The sequence below is a fragment of the Rhinatrema bivittatum genome, chromosome 1, assembly GCF_901001135.1.
Source record: "Rhinatrema bivittatum chromosome 1, aRhiBiv1.1, whole genome shotgun sequence".
In the NCBI taxonomy this organism is placed as follows: domain Eukaryota; kingdom Metazoa; phylum Chordata; class Amphibia; order Gymnophiona; family Rhinatrematidae; genus Rhinatrema; species Rhinatrema bivittatum.
In genome coordinates this window covers 19988560-20010434 of record NC_042615.1, presented here as the reverse complement: position 1 = coordinate 20010434, position 21875 = coordinate 19988560, and the positions used below count along the sequence as shown (strand labels likewise).

The 21875-nt window shown below is 44.7% G+C and overlaps 1 protein-coding gene across 3 annotated transcripts in view; it reads right to left on the bottom strand.

Annotated features, from left to right (window-relative positions):
• Positions 1-21875, bottom strand: part of LARP1B (La ribonucleoprotein domain family member 1B) — a 579846-nt gene that overhangs the window by 37192 nt on the left and 520779 nt on the right. For all 3 annotated transcript variants that reach the window (XM_029591271.1, XM_029591184.1, XM_029591362.1), the window contains 3 exons: positions 17353-17497; positions 13190-13299; positions 12939-13066 (listed from right to left, as the gene is read on the bottom strand). In XM_029591271.1, the coding sequence (XP_029447131.1) occupies positions 12939-13066; positions 13190-13299; positions 17353-17497 (383 nt within the window). The remainder of the gene's footprint in view (positions 1-12938; positions 13067-13189; positions 13300-17352; positions 17498-21875) is intronic.

Below are 21875 nucleotides of genomic sequence, written 5' to 3'. Positions count from 1 at the left end.
TCCCCCGCTGGTCCCGGGGTGGATTTTTTAAGCAGCAAGCGCTTTGTTGCTCCGGCCGGAGACGATTTTGATGACGTCGAAGGCGATGGTATTAACTGAAGATGGAACAAATGTTCCATCTTTTCCAGTCGAGACTTTCTTGTTTTCGGCGTCATCTCGGCACATTGCGGGCAATTTTGTACGTCGTGATTTTCACCGAGACATATCACGCACTCGAGATGCGGATCGGTTAGCGACATCTTACGGGCGCATACCGGGCATTTTTTAAAACCGGTAGGAATATTGCGATCGACGGCCGTCGAGGCAAAAACGGAAATTTGTGAGGAAAAAATTTTCTCCAAAGGAGAAGAAAATGAGACCGAGGTACTCACCAGCCGGTGAAGAAAAACCCCTTGAGAGATTGTGATAGAGAATATCTGAAATGTATGACTGTTAAGTCACCAAAGTATTGAGAAGTTCTCAATGGCTCCTACACCGTGATGCGAACTGCAGCGCGGAAAGACAAAGACTGAAGAGAGACACCTGTGGCAGAGAATATCAGAGCATGCTGGGCATGCTCAGTGCCCTCACAGGGCCAGTCAAAAGTTTCTAGAAACTTTGACAGAAAGCTTTCCCGCTTTAGGGCTCCGTCAGTGATGTCACCCATATGTGAGGACTAGCATCCTGCTTGTCCTGGGATAAAAGGCCTCATCTTGGATTTCTGGAGGTTCCAGTGGAGGTTGGTCCGATGGTAGCGGGGATGCTGTCGATGTAGTAGCTAGTGGATATGGCACCGATGGTATGAATCTTAAGGGGCTCGATGGAATCTGTGTCAAAAGTGATGTGGACTGTGTCCCGAGCCTTGGTGTAGTGGTTATGAAACCAGTTGAAAACTTGGGTGGCAAGAAGGGTGCCGTCATCGGTGGTACCACCGACATCGGTATTATTACCGGCATCGATGTTGGAGGCATCGGCATCGATATCGACACAGACGGTGTCGGCATCGACACGGAGGTCGGCATCGACGGAATCGTCGGAATATTTTGCTCCTGAAGAGCTTGTAGAACCGCTTGTCTTATTAGTGTAGACAATTCTGGCTGTACAATTGGTGAAGACACCGATGGTGTACGCGGTGGCGGTACCGAGGTACATCGATGTAGTGGTTGGTATCGGTGACGGCGAAGGCCCAGGCATCGAAGGTGCTGGTATTTCCTGCTGTCTAGGCCGCTTTGGCATTGATTCATCCTGGGACATCGATGCAGAAGATGATGGACGTCAATGTCGATGGCGATGTTTTGGTTTCTGGTGCTCTGCCGATTTTGTCGATAGTACCGACAATGGAGAGGAAGGACGATCACCGGATTCATCCGGACGCGGTTTTTTAAGTAAGACCCTTTTTGTTGCTCCAGCTGGAGACGGCCTCGATGATGTCGAGGGAGAAGGGATTAGCTAAAGAGAAAATAGATGTTCCATATTCTCTTGTCTGGCTTTCCGTCCTTTTACTGTCATTTCTGCACATTTGGCGCATGTACTGACATCGTGTTTTTCTCCGAGGCACAGTACACACTCCAAATGCGGATCAGTTATCGACATATTTCTATTGCAAACAGGGCACTTTTTGAATCCCGTCGCCATTTTGGAACCGACGGTCGTCGATGAATGCGAGTGTGAGGGAAATTTTTTCCGAAAAATATGACAATGAAAATGGTACTCACCAGCCGGTGAGCTTGAGAGCTCCTATGAGAGAGAATATCACGAAAAAATATTGACTTTTTTTTTTTTTTGGTCATATGAATCGCCAAACGCGAGGGCTGTAGTTCCGTGATGCGAACGGCAGCGCGGAAAAGCAAAGACTGAAGAGAGACACCTGTGGCAGAGAATATCATAGCATGCTGGGCATGCTCAGTGGCCTCTCAGGGCCAGTCAAAAGTTTCTAGAAACTTTGACAGAAAGGTTTCCCGCGCTGGGCTCCGTTCAGTGACGTCACCCATATGTGAGGACTAGCATCCTGCTTGTCCTGGGATAAGTAGTAATTTCACTTTCCTCTGCACTCAGAATGTTCTAAAGCTACTCCCGAAACATATGGGAGGCTGCCTATGCTACCCATCAACACTGCCTTAACATCCAAGCGGTAATGCTTGGAGAAAGTATGCAAGGACCAACATATGTTGCTGCCCTGCAAATCTCGACCAGAGACAACCAATCTCCACCCACGAGACCGCCTGTGCTCTAGTGGAATGTGCCCTGACTTGCCTAGAAAATGGAACATCTGCATCCATATAGGCACCCATGATGACCTCTTTAACCCAAAGGATTTCTGTCACATATGTCGCTGGTTCTCCTTGTCTACCTCCACTGGGAGAACAGCCAGCCGATGAGTCTTCCTCAAAGAATGAATAATCTTCAAGTACTGCATCAAATGCCACTTCATATCTAAGGTATGTAACAGCGTGGGCAGAAAAAAAGAGTGATTTAAATGGAACTCCGATACCAACTTCAGTAAAAAGGAAGGTACAGTCCTGCGTTGCACCACCCCTGGAATTATTCGTAGAAATGGCTTAGGGCAAAAAAAGCCTGCAGCCCGAAAACATGCCTTACTAAGCAGACTGCTACCAGGAAAACAGTTTTCAAAGTAAGCAGCCGCAAGGACAGATAAGAACATGCCATACTGGGTCAGAACAAGGGTCTATCAAGCCCAGCAACCTGTTTCCAACAGTGGCCAATCCAGGCCATAAGAACCTGGCAAGTACCCAAAAACTAAGTCTATTCCATGTTACTGTTGGGACATTCCACATCAAGTGGACCAGTTTTTAAAATCGTCCCCACTCGACCATCTCTGATTTTGCTGAAAATTTATAAGGATGTACATGTATGTTTGAAACGAGGTTCTGTAAAGTTTTAGGGCCAGATATCAAATACTTGGGGCACTGTTGCCCTTTCACTGGAGGTCCCACCAAGCCCGCGGCTTCAGCTACGAGGATTTTGCAAACTTTGGCACATAGCCATTATAGAAATATAGTGGCTATGATGCTGAAATTGGACATACTAGCTCAACTTTTGCTGGTGAACACGAAAAAATTAGTACCAGCAATCACAAAACAACATGTCGGTCTTAATTTAGTGTCAAAGTGGCTTAAAAATCACGCGACATGACATTTAAGCCATACTTTGACCAAGTATAACTCAAAGCCAAAAACCAATAGTAACTGGTGCTTTACCCTGTATACCAAACAGCTACATGACTTTGCATTGCTGCAATATCAGGGTCAAAGCATATGTATTTGTGGAGATATTCACACCCACATATGATGAAAAACGTTTAATGATCAAATCTGACCTATTTTCAAGGTCAAATATCTCAAAAAGGGTACCCCTAAAATCTATTTATTTTGATATCAGTGGAAAGAGCAAATTTTTCTCTACAAGGATCATCATTTTCTTTTTTGGAGTCTCTCAGTTTAAGAAAAGAAAAATGCCACTGAACATGGCGTTTTTTAATCATATGCAATGAATGGTAACTGCACTATTTAAACCCTTGCGTTGGTCCATGGTGGTTATACCACTACCAATTCCCTAAGAATTGGTATTATAATCCTATTAAGAATTGTAATAATGCCAAGTCTTTTGAGAATTGGCAGCCCCATCGCCTAGGGGCCACGCCCGATAGCCGTGCAAGGCCAGCCACGGGCGGTCTCTTTATCGCAGGTTCCGAAGCCTGAGGGTGGGTGTCTTAGCCTAGGATCCCAAGCCTAATATTGGGTATCTTTTGTTGGTTCCCAAGCCATAAAGTGCCCAGGAGGGGGGTCCTGACCTTCCCTCTCCCCTCCCCGCCAAATCCAGCGTCCCTTTTTCAGCGGATTTTGTCCTCCTCATGCACAAATCTTATCTAGCTAGCCTGCATGAGCTGGACAAAAGCCCCCCCCTTGCCCCCCCCACCAAAAATCCCTCACTCAGCGCCGTTGACCACTGGACCGGCCGCGGAGCCCCAGGGACTGTTGCGGGTGGTCCCGGGGGTGCTCCTCCCCCCCCCCGGTGTCTCCCGTGCCCTTGGACCCCGCTGCTTCCTCGGATTCGGCGGATGCCCCCCCCCAGAAGGGGATGACCCTAGAGCCCTCCGTCTTTTTCGTAAGGAGGAATTAGAGCTCCTCCTCCCTTTTGTTTTGCAGGAGCTGGGTCTGGAGAGTCCCTCCGTGGATAATCTCATGGCCTCGCTCCCTAAGGATATGAACCCGGTTCTGGGAGGGCTCCGGGCTCCGGCCTCTCCCTTCCACCCCATGCTTAAGCTCCTTATCCTGCGGGAATGGGAGGCTCCTGAGGCTTCGGAACCTGCGATAAAGAGACCGCCCGTGGCTGGCCTTGCACGGCTATCGGGCGTGGCCCCTAGGCGATGGGGCTGCCAATTCTCAAAAGACTTGGCATTATTACAATTCTTAATAGGATTATAATACCAATTCTTAGGGAATTGGTAGTGGTATAACCACCATGGACCAACGCAAGGGTTTAAATAGTGCAGTTACCATTCATTGCATATGATTAAAAAACGCCATGTTCAGTGGCATTTTTCTTTTCTTAAACTGAGAGACTCCAAAAAAGAAAATGATGATCCTTGTAGAGAAAAATTTGCTCTTTCCACTGATATCAAAATAAATAGATTTTAGGGGTACCCTTTTTGAGATATTTGACCTTGAAAATAGGTCAGATTTGATCATTAAACGTTTTTCATCATATGTGGGTGTGAATATCTCCACAAATACATATGCTTTGACCCTGATATTGCAGCAATGCAAAGTCATGTAGCTGTTTGGTATACAGGGTAAAGCACCAGTTACTAGTGGTTTTTGGTTTTGAGTTATACTTGGTCAAAGTATGGCTTAAATGTCATGTCGCGTGATTTTTAAGCCACTTTGACACTAAATTAAGACCGACATGTTGTTTTGTGATTGCTGGTACTAATTTTTTCGTGTTCACCAGCAAAGGTTGAGCTAGTATGTCCAATTTCAGCATCATAGCCACTATATTTCTATAATGGCTATGTGCCAAAGTTTGCAAAATCCTTGTAGCTGAAGCCGCGGGCTTGGTGGGACCTCCAGTGAAAGGGCAACAGTGCCCCAAGTATTTGATATCTGGCCCTAAAACTTTACAGAACCTCGTTTCAAACATACATGTACATCCTTATAAATTTTCAGCAAAATCAGAGATGGTCGAGTGGGGACCACTGGTCCACTTGACATGGAATGACCCTGTTGCTAGTAATAGCAGTGGCTATTTTCTAAGTCAACTTAATTAATAGCAGGTAATGGACTTCTCCTCCAAGAACTTATTCAATCCTTTTTTAAACACAGCTATACTAACTGCACTAACCACATCCTCTGGCAACAAATTCCAGAGTTTAATTGTGCGTTGAGTGAAAAAGAACTCTCTCAGATTAGTTTTAAATGTGACACATGCTAACTTCATGGAGTGCCCTCTAGTCTTTTTGTTATCTGAAAGAGTAAATAACTGATTCACTTCTACCCGTTCTAGACCTCTCATGATTTTAAACACTTCTATCATATCCCCCTCAGCAGTCTCTTCTCCAAGCTGAAAAGTCCTAACCTCGTTTGTCTTTCCTCATAGGAAAGCTGTTCCATTCCCCTTATCATTTTGGTCGCCCTTCTCTGTACCTTCTCCATCGCAATTATATCTTTTTTGAGATGCGACAACCAGAATTATACACAGTATTCAAGGTGGGGTCTCACCATGGAGTGATACAGAGGCATTATGACATTTTCCGTTTTATTCACCATTCCCTTTCTAATAATTCCCAACATTCTGTTTGCTTTTTTGACTGCCGCAGCACACTGAACCGACGATTTCAATGTGTTATTCACTATGAAGCCTAGATCTCTTTCTTGGGTGGTAGATTTCAATGTGTTATCCACTATGATGCCTAGATCTCTTTCTTGGGTGGTAGCACCTAATATGGAACCTAACATTGTATAACTACAGCATGGGTTATTTTTCCCTATATGCATCACCTTACACTTATTCACATTAAATTTCATCTACCATTTCGATGCCCAATTTTCCAGTCTCACAAGGTCTTCCTGCAATTTATCACAATCTGCTTGTGATTTAACTACTCGAACAATTTTGTATCATCTGCAAATTTGATTAACTCACTTGACATATTTCTTTCCAGATCATTTATAAATATATTGAAAAGTAAGGGTCCCAATACAGATCCCTGAGGCACTCCACTGCCCACTCCCTTCCACTTAGAAAATTGTCCATTTAATCCTACTCTCTGTTTCCTGTCTTTTAGCCAGTTTGTAATCCATGAAAGGACATCGCCACCTATCCCATGACTTTTTACTTTTCCTAGAAGCCTCTCATGAGGAACTTTGTCAAACGCCTTCTGAAAATCCAAGTACACTACATCTACCGGTTCACCTTTATCCACATGTTTATTAACTCCTTCAAAAAAGTGAAGCAGATTTGTGAAGCAAGACTTGCCCTGGGTAAAGCCATGCTGACTTTGTTCCATTAAACCATGTCTTTCAATCTGTTCTGTGATTTTGATGTTTAGAACACTTTCCACTATTTTTCCTGGCACTGAAGTCAGGCTAACTGGTCTGTAGTTTCCCGGATCGCCCCTGGAGCCCTTTTTAAATATTGGGGTTACATTAGCTATCCTCCAGTCTTCAGGTACAATGGATGATTTTAATGATAGGTTACAAATTTTTACCAATAGGTCTGAAATTTCATTTTTTAGTTCCTTCAGAACTCTGGGGTGTATACCATCCGGTCCAGGTGATTTACTACTCTTCAGTTTGTCAATCAGGCCTACCACATCTTCTAGGTTCACCGTGATTTGGTTCAGTCCATCTGAATCATTACCTATGAAAACTTTCTCCAGTACGGGTACCTCCCCAATATCCTCTTCAGTAAATACCGAAGCAAAGAAATCATTTAATCTTTCCGCGATGGCCTTATCTTCTCTAAGTGCCCCTTTAACCCCTCGATCATATAACGGTCCAACTGACTCCCTCACAGTCTTTCTGCTTTGGATATATTTTAAAATGTTTTTACTGTGAGTTTTTGCCCGTACGGCCAACTTCTTATCAATTCTCTCTTAGCCTGTCTTATCAACACTTATGCATTATCCTATTTTATTCTGTTGGATCCTTCTTCCAATTTTTGAATGAAGATCTTTTGGCTAAAATAGCTTCTTTCACCTCCCCTTTTAACTATACCGGTAATCGTTTTGCCTTCTTTCCACATTTTTTAATGTGTGGAATACATCTGGACTGTGCTTCTAGGATGGTATTTTTTTTAACAATGACCACACCTCTTGCACATTTTTTACCTTTATAGCTGCTCCTTTCAGTTTTTTTCTAACAATTTTTCTCAATTTATCAAAGTTTCCCTTTTGAAAGTTTAGCACAAGAGCCGTGAATTTGCTTACTGTCCACCTTCCAGTCATTAATTCAAATTTGATCATATGATCACTATTGCCAAGCGGCCCTACCACCGATACCTCTCTCACCAAATCCTGTGCTCCACTGAGAATTAGATCTAAAATTGCTCCCTCTCTCATCTGTTCCTGAACCAATTGCTCCATAGAAATGTCATTTATTCCATCCAGGAACTTTATATCTGTAGCATGTACTGATGATACATTTACCCAGTCAATATTGGGGTAATTGAAGCCTCTATTATTACTGCACTACCAATTTGGTTAGCTTCCCTAATTTCTCTTAGCATTTCACTGTCAGTCTCACCATCTTGACCAGGTGGATGGTAGTAGACTCCTATCACTATAGTCTTCCCCAAAACACAAGGGATTTCTACCCATAAAGATTCAATTGTGCATTTAGTCTCATGCAGGATGTTTATCCTGTTGGACCCTATGCCATCCTGCACATAAAGCACCACACCGCCTCACGGGTGCTCGTCTCTGTCATTGCGATATAATTTGTACCCCGGTATAGCACTGTCCTATTGGTTGTCCTCCTTCCACCATGTCTCTGAGATGCCAATTAAGTCTATGTCATCATTCACTGCTATACATTCTAATTCTCCCATCTTACTTCTTAGACTTCTGGCATTAGCATACAAACATTTCAAAGTTTTTTTTTTGTTTGTATTTTCATTCTGCTTTTTAATTGATAGGTATAAGTTAGAATTTTTTAGCTCAGGTGAGTTTTTAGTTACAGGCACTTGGACTACTTTTCTTATTACTGGAACCTCACTGTCGGGATGCCCTAATTCTAATGCATCATTAGTATCCTTTGAAGATACCTCTCTCCGAACCATGCGCTGCTGAGCGACTGTCGGCTTTCCCCTTTGTTCTAGTTTAAAAGTTGCTCTATCTTTTTAAAGGTTAGCGCCAGCAGTCTGGCTCCACCCTGGTTAAGGTGGAGCCCATCCCTTTGGAAGAGACTCCCCCTTCCCCAAAAGATTCGCTAGTTCCTAACAAAACTGAATCCCTCTTCCTTGCATCATCGTCTCATCCACGCATTGAGACTCCAGAGCTCTGCCTGCTTCTGGTGACCTGCGCGTGGAACAGGGAGCATTTCAGAAAATGCTACCCTGGAGGTTCTGGATTTAAGCTTTCTACCTAAGAGCCTAAATTTGGCTTCCAGAACCTCCCTCCTACATTTTCCTATGTCGTTGGTGCCCACATGTACCACGACAACCGGCTCCTCCCCAGCACTGTCCAAAATCCTATCTAGTTGCAGTGGCCGAAAGATAGGGCCCACCAAAAAGTTCAACATAAGATTAAAGTCCCAAAGAGGCACCAGTATATATAAGGGAGGCTGTAGATACTTGACTCCCTTCAAGAACCTAGACACATCTGGATGGGTGGACAAGGGCCTACCATTAATCCGCCCTCTACAGCATGCAAGACCTGCTACCTACACCTTCAGATGTTTAGGGCCAAGCCCTTAACCAATTTCTCCTGCAAAAATTCCAAAATAAGTGGGATCTCTACTTAGAAGGTGAGAACCTCTCACCCAGCACCAGTTCTCACATACTCTCCAAACCCTAATATAAGCCAGGGATGTAGAAAACTTTCTAGTGCAAAGCAATGTGGATATCATTGCCGGAGAATAACCATGTCTTAGCAGACAAGACCCCTCAAGGGCCAAACCAGACAGAACCAATCTGGAGTTTCATGCATGATCCTCCCTAACCAACAGTCTCATAGGACTGCCCACTAGGATTTGTTGGAGTTCGGTGTACCACAGTCTCTGTGGTCAATCTGGAGCCACCAAAAGCACAGTCTCGGCATGACTCACAATCTTATGAATTACCCTGCCGAACATCAGCCAGGGAGGAAAAACAGCCCGTTCTGAAGCCACTGTTAGACAAGAGCATCAATTCCCAGTGCTCTCGGGTCCTTTCTGCAACCGCAGAACCATGGCACCTTCGCATTGCTGTAGTTTACCATTAAATCCATATATGGCTAACCCCACCGAGAAACCATCAGCTGAAAGTTGTCTGTCAGCTCCTATTTTCCTGGGTCTAAGGCCCACCTGCTGAGAAAATCTGCCCTCACATTGCAGCATATGCATCCTCATCCAGGGTACTACCTCCAATGTGGCCGCCAGTGACTCCAAGACCTGCAGATAAGTCCACACCATTGGATGAATGCCATCCTCGAGGTCTGAACTTGAGTCACCAACTTCCGGATGATTGTCTCTGGCAGGAACACTCTGCCCCGCGTTGTATCGAATCATACTCCGAGGTATTCCAGGCTCTGTGTCGGCTGTAAACTGCTTTTGGCTAAGTTCCCCACCCAACGAAGCTCCTGAAGGAGGCAGATCACTTTGTGAGATGCCAATTGACTCTCTTCCACACTCTTGGCTCGAATCAACCAGTTGTCCAGATATGCATGGACTAGAATGCCCTCCTTGCAAAGAGATGCCACCATGACCTTGGAGAAGATTCTGTGCACCATAGCCAGACTGAACAGTATTGCTTGAAACTGATAATAGTGCCCTAGAACAGCAAAGCAAAGAAACTGCTAATGCTCCTGTCAAATGAGAATATATAGATAGGCTTCCATCAGATTGAGAGACATGAGGAACTCCCCTTTCTGTACTGCCATGATTACAGAGCATAAGCTTTCCATCCTGAAGTGAGTCATGTGCAAATGCCAGTTGATTCCCTTCAAAGCCAGGACCGGTCAGAAGGAACCCCAAAATAAACAGAATATCGCCTTGTATTTTCCTGCAATCTGGGAACTGGAATTACAGTTCTGAGGTCTATCAGCCTTCTCTGCCACTCTCTTCATTAGCGAGTTACACAGAAAGACCATAAATGCATCCAGAGGAATTCGGAGAAATTCTAGAGCACAGCCATCTCTTATTACATCCAGGACGCACTGGTCTGTTATGATTTGGGCCCACCTGTGATAAAAGCGAGATAGTCATCGGGCTATCTCCGGAACCAGTAGGTGGGCCCCCGCACCTTCATTGCCAAGATTGGGATGCTCCAGTCCAGGAGTCCTCATCCTTATTTGGCTTCTTAGGCAAAAAGGACTGGGATCTTCTGAAGGGGCATGACTAATTTGCTGCACCTCTGTAAGGGTAAAAATGATGGAATTTCCTAGAGCAGCCTCTTGCCGTAAAAGAATGCAACACCGCTTTCTTGTCCCTCTAGCAATCGCAGAATCTTGGATTCACCCTATTGATTTGCTATCTTCTCCAACTCACTCCAGAACAAGAGAGAACCCTTAAAGGGTAACCTTGTCAAATTTGACTTAGAAATTGTATCCACCGACCAGTTCCGCAGCCACAGCAGGCATCTTCCCACTATCACAGAAGCTACAATTATAGCATCAGCTATAATTGTGGCTCCTGGTTCTATCACCAGCCCACTATCGGCTCCCATTGCTTGAGTCTCTTGAGAGAGATGCAAACCTGCTCATACCACCAAGCAGCAGCAAGACGCTATTTATAAATTGATTGCCTCAATCCTTCTATCCTGGACATCCTTCAGTGCTGCTCACCCTTCGACCAGGAAGGTGGTCCACTTGGTGACAGCATATACCAAGGCATCAACCTTCGGGAATCGTAATTGCTCATTTGCCTTCGGATCCAAGGCATACAAACCCGCCAAGGTAAGCCCGCCTTTAATACTCACTTCTGGAGCATTCCACTTAAAGTCAATTAACTCTTATACTAGTTCCAGGAATGAAAAGAAACAGGACACCTTGCACAAGGTAACCAAGGTTGCTTAGTCTCCACTGGATGCCCTTTCAGAAAGGCCTGTAACCCCTGGAAAAACTCCATCCAGGAGGAGGATGAATCCATAACAGAACCCACAGAATTGAACATGGTGCACTGGAACCTCCCCTGAGGATGTGCCTCCCATCAGGAACGAGGAGAATTATCCATATCACCTCCTGTGCCCCCCACAGAGTCTACCAGTGGTAGAGGGGATGCCCCAAGGGCCTTGCGCCTCCAGGCATCACTGGCATAGGCAAACTGAGAGTGACGGCTGGATTACCCTTATATGGCAAGCCGCACAAATAGAAAGGCGTTTAGATTTTTTACCCCTGGCGACATTATCTGTCATGAAAATGTCACTTTCCTTCCATACAGTCTCCTGCATATACACCAATGCGCGCGCAGATATACCCGCACAAGTATGCGCTCAAATCTAGGCCACGGGCTTCTGCACATACATGCGTGCTGACCATAAGCCAGAGCCGCAGTGCACATACTCACATGAGGGAAAAAAAAGACGCCCACTGTGGGGGCTAAGTGCACTTTTCTGCAGCCTAGCTGCCTGCCACACAGTCAACCTACAAAATGGGGCCTAGGTTGAACGCTGTTCTATCTGCCAATCTGTGCCTGCGCAACCTCCACAAATTACCCCGAGATGTGTGTGGTCGGGTTCTTAGCACTGAGGGAGAGAAATGACCTGGTAAGGAAAAGGGGCTTATTACTTTCCTCTGCTCTTTTACCTGAGCTCAGCTCTTCCCTAACTGAAGGCATAACTGGGCCAGCGGCTACAGCGGGAGAGGGCACAAGCCTTCATTGCTGAGTACTGCTTTGCTTCAGACACTTTTTTTTTTTTTTGGAGCTTAAGCCTGGCAAGGCACAGAGGCTCAACCACTCAACTGAGAGAAGGAACAGCCATGTGTCACCTCAGGAGCACAATCTCTTCTTTTTTTTTTCTTTAACATGGGAATCCTCACTAGGGAGATGCATGTCCATCATCTGCTGCAGATGGGAAATACTGACAGGCTGTCGGCGGGTCAGGGCTATATGTCGATAATGTCAGCAAGTCAGTTTACTTCATCTCCATGTGCTGGTAGTACATAACCTTCTGGTGTGGACTGGCTGCATGCAGAGGAAAGACCATTCTCTAGTCTGCCCATCTACACCAACGCATTTGGGGTACAAAATTCCGCTAGCCACCAATTTAATAGAGCAAAAGGAGAAGCTTGGTTGCAAAAGCAGATGTTATCAGCAGGAAACAAAAGGTAACATTATCCTTGTATACATCACTAGAGAGACTTCCAACCTGAGTACAGTTCTGGAGGCCATACCTTCAGAAAGACAAGGAGAAGGTGGAAGAAGTTCAAAAGGGGCAACTAAATGGATACAGCTCCTGCAACCCACAACTCAAAGAAAGGTTTCAACTCCAAACACTGCTTGTTGGAGCAAAGAAAGGAAAGAAACACTACAGTACGGGGGAGTTTCCTTAGAAAAGGAATTTCAAGAACAAGGAGTCATGATATAATGGAGAGAGGAAGGCTCAGAGGAGTCATGAGAAAAAAAATTTTTTTACTGCGAAGGTGGTAATAAACTGCCAGCAGAATTCAAGCATTCCTGGGATAGATATAAATGTAACTTTTTTCCCTTAAAAAATAAAAGGGGATGATGTTTGTAGGGTTTTCACACTGCATAAAAACAGAATTTAACAAAACTGTACTTGATGGACAAGATTTTCAAACTTACATCAACTCTGAAGTCCTCTAATCTCTTGAAGCTACAGAGGTAAGTCTGCAGTTTTGGGTCAACTGGCTGGTTTTTGGCTTGGGAGTATTTCAGGTAGGCCCAAAACTTTTCTAGTCCATAGAGCTGACCTAATAGAAAACCAATACATACAAAAGTTATACCTTGAAAAGTATTTGATTTATTTTCCGCTTTTCAGCATAAAATCTTTTTATCACTAGCAATCCTAAAACCTTCATAAATACCGTAATTACCAGCTTCAAAGTCTTTCATTGTTTCTTCCTGGAAATCCTTGAAAATCTCATGCCGGAATTTCTTTTCTAAACCATAGCTGTAAAATCTGAACAGGCACTCCAGCCCGTATCTGTGAATAACAGAGAACACTATGAAAATCAAATACAATTTTTCTTGAGGAATTGAATGGTTGCTTTTATTTACATATTTTCTCCTCCCAGCATCTGTGACCAATTCATATGCTGCATGTCTGTCTGGTACCCGTATTAAGACACCGTGTACACATCATAAAATCACTGCATCTGAACAAAAGTATGATTACAGCTGTTACTGGATTTAACAGAAGTTATCTTTCACTCCTTGGGAAGCTGCACCTTCTGGTCCCTTTAGACCTGCTCTAAGCCAGAGAGGAACTGATGGATTAGTGAAGAGTCACCAATGTAAGTTCTTTAGCTGTAAGCCTGAAAGCTCCTTGGAGTAGCAGGTCACAAGATCGTATCATTGCAGATGTTCTTACTGAAATACCACCACAGAGCAAGATTCTGATGTCATAAGGAGATTGTATCCATATTGAGACAAGACACCAGTTTTCAGAGAAAAATTTATCAGTGAATGGCAGATTATAAAAATCTGAAAAGTAAAACTTCTATTTCTATTTTTTATTTATTAAAAATTTATTGTATGAACTTGTCACATAAAGGTTCAAGGTGGATTACAGAATAAAACTTAACACATTAGAAATGCAATATATATATATATATATATATATATATATCAGAGAGCTGCAAGAGTCAGTCCTGGCATGAGTAACTCAGCACAGATTCACACTGTTATGACATTTATTTTTACATTTAGAAGTTTAACAGCAGAAGATTTCAGTTAACAACTTACCATCAGGAGCCACATCTTCAAAAATTTATGGAAAAACAAGTGAACAGAGGTAACTGTGAGACACTGTTCCCTCTAAGCTGTGTATGCACACAGAGGTTGTAAACCCTGTGCACACAGCAAAAACACATATTAGTTGTATTATACTGGCTCATAGTGCACAAATCAGAACTTGGCTTATAAAAGTTGCACAAAACGTTTTTGTGCATGCAGTCTTTCAAAAATTAGAGGGAACATTATTGTAAGGCTATTGTAAACATATGCATCAGAAGGGAACTTGCCAACAGATAAGGCTGCAGTTTCAAAAAAAGGTAAATTCTTACTTCTGTTAACTGCTCTCCAATGATAGGAGTAAATCAAACTACACTGACTATATAACTGCATATAGGGCAGTATCTGAGCATTCTTCTACAGCTTTCTCTGAAAGCTTCTGAACATGTGAAGAGGTTTCCTCCACGCTACTGCACCTTTGCTGCTTTTCAATTCCTTGCATAACGTAGCTAAACTTATACACTCCCATTCAGGGAGTGGGTGGGTAGTGTGGCTCGCTGAACCACATGTCCAAAAGCTATAATTTTTAGCCAAGCACTCACCTTTCCTATGATAGAAAGCAACTGCACAATTAGCAGCACTCATAGGACTACTTAGTTGTCATAAGAACATGCCATACTGGGTCAGACCAAGGGTCCATCAAGCCCAGCATCCTGTTTCCAACAGTGGCCAATCCAGGCCACAAGAACCTGGCAAGTACCCAAATACTAAGTCTATTCCATGTTACCATTGCTAGTAATAGCGGTGGTTATTATCTAAGTCAACTTAATTAATAGCAGGTAATGGACTTCTCCTCCAAGAACTTATCCAATCCTTTTTTAAACACAGCTACACCAACTGCACTAACCACATCCTCTGGCAACAAATTCCAGAGTTTAATTGTGCGTTGAGTGAAAAAGAACTTTCTCCGATTAGTTTTAAATGTGCCACATGCTAACTACATGGACTGTCCCCTAGTCTTTCTATAATCCGAAAGCGTAAAAAACCGATTCACATCTACCTGTTCTAGACCTCTCATGATTTTAAACACCTCTATCATATCCCCCCTCAGCCGTCTCTTCTCCAAGATGAAAAGTCCTAACCCCTTTAGTCTTTCCTCATAGGGGAACTGTTCCGTTCCCTTTATCATTTTGGTCGCCCTTCTCTGTACCTTCTCCATCGCAATTATATCTTTTTTGAGATGCGGCGACCAGAATTGTACACAGTATTCAAGGTGCGGTCTCACCATGGAGTGATACAGAGGCATTATGACATTTTCCGTTTTATTCACCATTCCCTTTCTAATAATTCCCAACATTCTGTTTGCTTTTTTGACTGCCGCAGCACACTGAACCGACGATTTCAATGTGTTATCCACTATGACGCCTAGATCTCTTTCTTGGGTTGTAGCACCTAATATGGAACCCAACATTGTGTAATTATTGCATGGGTTATTTTTCCCTATATGCATCACCTTGCACTTATCCACATTAAATTTCATCTGCCATTTGGATGCCCAATTTTCCAGTCTCACAAGGTCTTCCTGCAATTTATCACAATCTGCTTGTGATTTAACTACTCTGAACAATTTTGTGTCATCTGCAAATTTGATTATCTCACTTGTCGTATTTCTTTCCAGATCATTTATAAATATATTGAAAAGTAAGGGGCCCAATACAGATCCCTGAGGCACTCCACTGTCCACTCCCTTCCACTGAGAAAATTGTCCATTTAATCCTACTCTCTGTTTTCTGTCTTTTAGCCAGTTTGCAATCCACGAAAGGACATCGCCACCTATCCCATGACTTTTTACTTTTCCTAGAAGCCTCTCATGAGGAACTTTGTCAAACGCCTTCTGAAAATCCAAGTATACTACATCTACCGGTTCACCTTTATCCACATGTTTATTGACTCCTTCAAAAAAGTGAAGCAGATTTGTGAAGTAAGACTTGCCGTGGGTAAAGCCAGGGCAAAAAGTATCTAACCAGAAGTTACATAAGGCCAATGGTTTATGTAAAACCTCAGCCTGCCTCAGACAGGAATGCTCTCTGGCACGGGTACTGAGATCTGGCGATACCTTTCATACTCGTGCACCATTGCTCCACATTGGTTTGTCTAAGGCCTGCTGGATCTTCCTGTCCAACTCATCTTCAAAGACTGATGTCCACACATGTAGGTTAGGAACAGGAGGGGAGGCGATGTCTTCCTGCAATACCAGAGATATCGGTAGCTGACACCTGGACTCTTGGAGACCGGTGTAATTATCCGGATTGAACAGAGGATGCATAGGGGATTTCACAGGTGCCATTACAACATTCCCACTCCTGGCACTGTGCATCAACAGAGATCAATGTCTGATTCTTGGCCTTCACCTGATGCCCATAATTGCTGGAACTGAAGTGGTTGAACCCTTCATCCTCTTTGGGTGGGAGGAAATAGACAATTGTCTATCCCCTAGTCTTTCCTGGTGCTCGATGCCCTCTTGATGCCAATGCACCTCCTGGGCTATTGATGTTGATGCCTTCGATACAGATACTGATGGACTGGATTTATGGCTCCTGACATGCTCTTCCATGAGGTAAAGTCAGAAGTGGCAACTCCTAGTGATCATGGTCATACAAAGGTGAAAGCCTAGACATCATAACTGGCCCCCAGGTAAAGGATACATCTATCATGGGGTCTGTAATAGATATAGCTCTCTCGCACAATGGGTAGTTTTGGAAGTTGCTCATGCTCTTATCCATTATGAAAACCAGTGCAGCAAAATCAAACAATACAATGGCACAAATGCAATCAATGTTGGTGCACTGTATGGATGCCAAAAAAGAAAGGAAACTTAAGAACCAATTGCAAAACTATCTAGAAAACTAAAGGGAAGAAAAATAAGACCGTGGTACCTGCGACGAATGTCTCCTTCACAGATAACCAGTGGATCCAGGAAATAGCAGGAGAGAGAAGATCTGAAACCTGTGGCCTTTGCTGAGAAGATGAGACTGAAGGGACCACCATATGGACATGTGGCAAGAGGGCATGTTCAAAGTTCTAGAAACTTTGAAGTAAAAGTTCTGTCTGTGCTCCATCTGATGATGTCACACGTGTTTGAGGATTGTCATTCTGCTTGTCCTGTACTTTTGGGATCTTTAATCTTTGTATATCAGTAAAATTATAAAGGTTGGCACAAATTAAAACAAAAGTTAGGACATGGAAACATAATTATCTAACCAGAATGTATAAAAATTCTTTCTGGAGATAAGCAAGCTCTTACCTGTAGTTCTCTTTTGCTTCTTCCACAGCGAGCAGTTTAAATTCCTCATACATTTTCTTATTAAAGTGATCTCTGAGAAAAAAGGACCAGAAACGGAAGAGAGTGTTCATTTCCTGGGACTGGCCAATTCCCAACCGTTTCCGCTCTGAAAAAATAAGGGTAAAGCAGATTAAGAAGGGTTGCTGCTTACCTGTTATTCCTGGTCTGCAAAAAGTATATTTTCAATGTGCTTAAACTGTTGGACCATACTTTTAAGCACTACTACCTCAAAATTACAAAGCTCAAATTAGGACTCTTCTTACAAGGGGAGTTTCTGTCATTTTCTGTTTAAAAAAAAAAAAAAGACACCACACCCAGTAACCAAAAAGTTCTCCTCCAAAGGTTTTCCCCATTTGTTCTCTTCTCTTGGGATCTTGAAATAAAATTGTCTATCTTGTGGGGCAAGTTCAGAAAATTCTAACATGCAGTTCTGTTTGCTTGAAGACCAATAATCAGCCATAAGCACCATCAAGCTTTACTGACCAACAGAACTCTGGCAGTAGTACCCCATCACATGCTCAGCATCTACGCATGAGAAAAAGGGGCTACCAAATGTGACTTTGCAAAGTAGTATGAATAAAGTAAATGTTTGCTGCCATCAAAAATTAGAGAATTCTGAGTTACAGGAGTAGCAGACAATGACATCTGACTTGGAATCTCTAAGATTTTCCAAACCCAAGGCCTTTCCCAGCACAAACGATGATGGTAAAGAAAGGTAACAAGTGATTTCTGCCTGGTCCCTTACTATGAAAGTGTCTCCCAGGCCCCCAACCAGCAGGTCTATACTCTGCATCAAACTCTACCTGAACTCCTTAATCTTCTATGGACACAATAGATAGAGAGTGAAGAAAGATTTGCAATAGAAAAAGGCTGAGTGTAACATTTGTTCTTCACAGGAGTCACTACTACGATACACTAAAGCAGTGTTTTTCAACTACTGGTCCATGAACCGGCAGAACGGTACTGGCAGCATTTTTGCCAGTCCATGGAATGATAGTCACTGCAAGATGAAACAGACCCCCCACTGCAGCTATCTATGATGCAGGATCATAGCCAGTTGCATACAGCCACGAGTGGGACATTCTCTACTTCCTTAAACACCTGGGCTAAAATAGATCTACTAGCAGCTTCACTCCAGGCCCACAATGCTGCATACTGCTGCTGCTTCCAGGTATGAGACAGACTGCTAGCACTCTCTGGCTCTTCACTATTGCTAGCACTGAACAGCAGATTGAGCGCCCTAGACTGCCTCCACACCAGCTCTTTAAATATATTTTAAAAACAATGGTCTGCCGGCAGCCTTCTGGATGAGGCAGACCCCGTCTGCCTTATTAATGGGACATACTGGGGGGGGGTTCCTATATCCCTGGCGACAACTCCTTAATGATCTCGTGTATCACCACCACCTTAGGCAGGAAATTAGGGTGCATATGCAAGACTATTCTGTCGTGATAAAACTTAGTATAAGGTGGATAAGTCACTAAGGCTGGAGCTTGCTGACCCTGCACGCTGAAATGACAGTCACCAAAAATATGACCTTTCAGGTCACAGGTGCGCAGTAGCTCAAAAGAAGCTTTCATCAGCTGAGCTAACATGATGTTGAGGTCCCAAGACACAGCGGGAGGCCTTAGAGGAGGCTTCAATTGAAGCAGGCCTTGCATAAAAAGTACAACTATAGGCTATAGAGAGATGGGCATACTGTCTACACCTTGGTGGTATGTGCCAATTGCACTAAGATGAACTCTAATGGAGTTGGTTTTTAAACCAGCTTCTGATAGGTATAGAAGGTAATCAAGCAGTTTTTGTGTGGGGCAGAAGAACAGGTCTAGGGCCTTCTGCTCACACCACATGGAAAACCTCCTCCACTTCAGTCAATAGGACTTTCTAGTAGAAGGCTTTCTAGAAACCACCCCAGGTCCCGAGACACATTCTCTGAAAGATCAAGCGGCTGCAAAATTGACCTTTCAACATCAAAGCTGTGAGCGACAGGGCCTGGAGGTTGGGATGCCACAGTCTGTCTTGGTCTTGCGTGATGAGATCTGGGAAGTCCCCAGATTGATTGGTCTCCTGATGGACAACTCCCATAGAAGTGAAAATTTGACCTATCTTGGCCAGCAAAGGGCTATGAGAATCTTACTCTCTGTCCTCGTGAATCTTCAAGAGAGTCTTTGCCACTAAGGGAATGGGAGGATGCGCATACATAAAACCCTTGCCCCAATCACGAGCAACAGCGTCAGAGGCTGTTTTGCCGTCTGACCTGCACAGGGAGCATAACTGAGGCACCTTCCTGTTGCAGGGGGATACAAACAGATCTACATCCGGGATCCCCCAGAGACGAAATATCAGATTTGCTACCCCCTGGTCCAGGGACCACTCGTGGGGTCTGAAGGCTCAACTCAGCCTGTCCACTACCACTTTCTCCATCCTGGCCAGGTATATGGCCCTGAGCACCATCCCTTGGAACAGGGCCCATGACCATATCTGGACTGCTTCCTGACATGGGAGGTATGATCCCGTGCCTCCCTGCTTGTTGACATACCACATGGCTACCTGGTTGTTGGTCTGAATCAGGGCAACTTTGTTGGACATCCGATGTCTGAAAGCCCATAGCGAGTACCTGACTGCCAGAAGCTCCAGGAAATTGATTTGACAAGAGCATTCCTGAGCGGACCAAAGACCCAGGGGTACTGAGCCCATCTACATAAGCTCCCCACCCCAGGATAGATGCATCCGTGGTTAGGACAATTAGAGTACGGAGACTCTGAAACAAGATACCCTTTTCTAGATTGGAAAGTACCCGCCACTAGGACAATGAGTCCTGGAGAGATGGGGGTGACTTGGATGCAATCCTGGAGGCTCTGAGTGACCTGGCGCCACTGTGACCTCAGAGTCCATTGGGCTGCGTGCATGTGTAAATGTGCCAAGGGAGTAACATGGACAGTTGCAACCATATGGCCCAACAGCCTCAACATGTGCCAGGCTGACACTTGCTGGCTCTGTTGAATCTCTGCTGCAATGGTTGCAAGGCAACTGCCTTCTGGCAAGGCAGAAAAGCCTTGGCCTGAGCTGTGTCTAGCAGGGCTCCTATAAAGTCCAATTGAGGTGGCGGGCTGAGATGGGACTTTGGGTAGTCTAGAACGAATCCTAGTGACCTCAACACCTGAATGGTCAAGCGTATGGACCTGACGGCCCCTGCCTGATACATGCTCTTGACCAGCCAATCATCCAGATACGGGAAGACATGCACTCCCAGTCTGCGAAGGTGTGCCACCACCATGGCCAGGCATTTTGTGAAGACCCGTGGGGCGAAAGCAAGCCTGAACAGCAACACCTGGTACTGGAAGTGCTATGTTCCCACCACAAATCGGAGATACTTCCTGTGACTGGGGAAGATCCTGATATGAGTGTATGCATCCTTTAGGTTGAGGGAGTATAACCAATCCCCTTATTTGTAAAAGGGGGGGGGGGGGATCAAGGTGCCCAAGGAAACCATCTTGAATTTTTCTCTTTATAGAAACTTGTCAAGGCCCTTAGGTCTAGGATGGGTCAGAGTCCTCCTGTTCTCTTTGGAATCAGGAAGTACCTGGAGTAGAATCCCTACCCTCTCTGCCCTGGTGGTACAGGCTCGACCGCTCTGGCTGTTAAAAGGCAGGAGAGCTACGCTAGTAGTAACTCCTAATGCTCTGTTGGCCCCCAATATGGGCACAGAGAGCAATTTGGTGGGACACCCAATAGATTCACTTGGTACCCTTGGCGGACGATGGAGAGAACCCACTGGTCCCTGGTTCACAAAAAACTGCAGCCTGCCCCTGACTGGAGGGGCCATCGTCCCAGTGTTATGACTGTCGCTGCCCGACATCTCCACTCCGCCCACCTTACCTTTTTTTGCGACTCCTCCTGCAGTTGATGGACGTCTGGCTGCCGTGGTGTCTGCCTGTCCACTACGGCGTCCCCGGTCCGGCTTGGACGCTGCATCCCGCCTTGTTGTCCAGGTACCATAGGGTGCGCGCATCGCGTGGCCCTGCTTCTTATTCTCTCTTTGGTGTGAACCTCAGGGACGTCCCCCCGTGATGATGTCATGCATTCCGGATACAAAAGCCTACACCTTTTGCTAGCTAATCAAGTTAGCAAGGTGGGATCTCCTTACGGATGGGATTCGCTCTCCATACCTAGCTACTCTGCCTCTCCAACTTTTGGACTTTATCCTAACGTGGTACTCGCTCCTCGGGGGCCTCTCTCATTTCTTTCAGGTCGCTATCAGGAACCGGTACTCGCTCCTCGAGGGCCCATGTTCCCTGACTCGCTGCCTGAACTTATCTCTTCTGCTTGGAAGAAGCCGCTGCCTACATCATCAGTGAGTTACCAACTTTATTTCCTCAGGGCTGTTCCCTGGAACCAGGTACTCGCTCCTTGAGGGCCTGCCTCTATTCCAGCTTCTGTGTTACCTTCCGGGAGAAACCGCTGTGTGAGTACCTTTACCAACA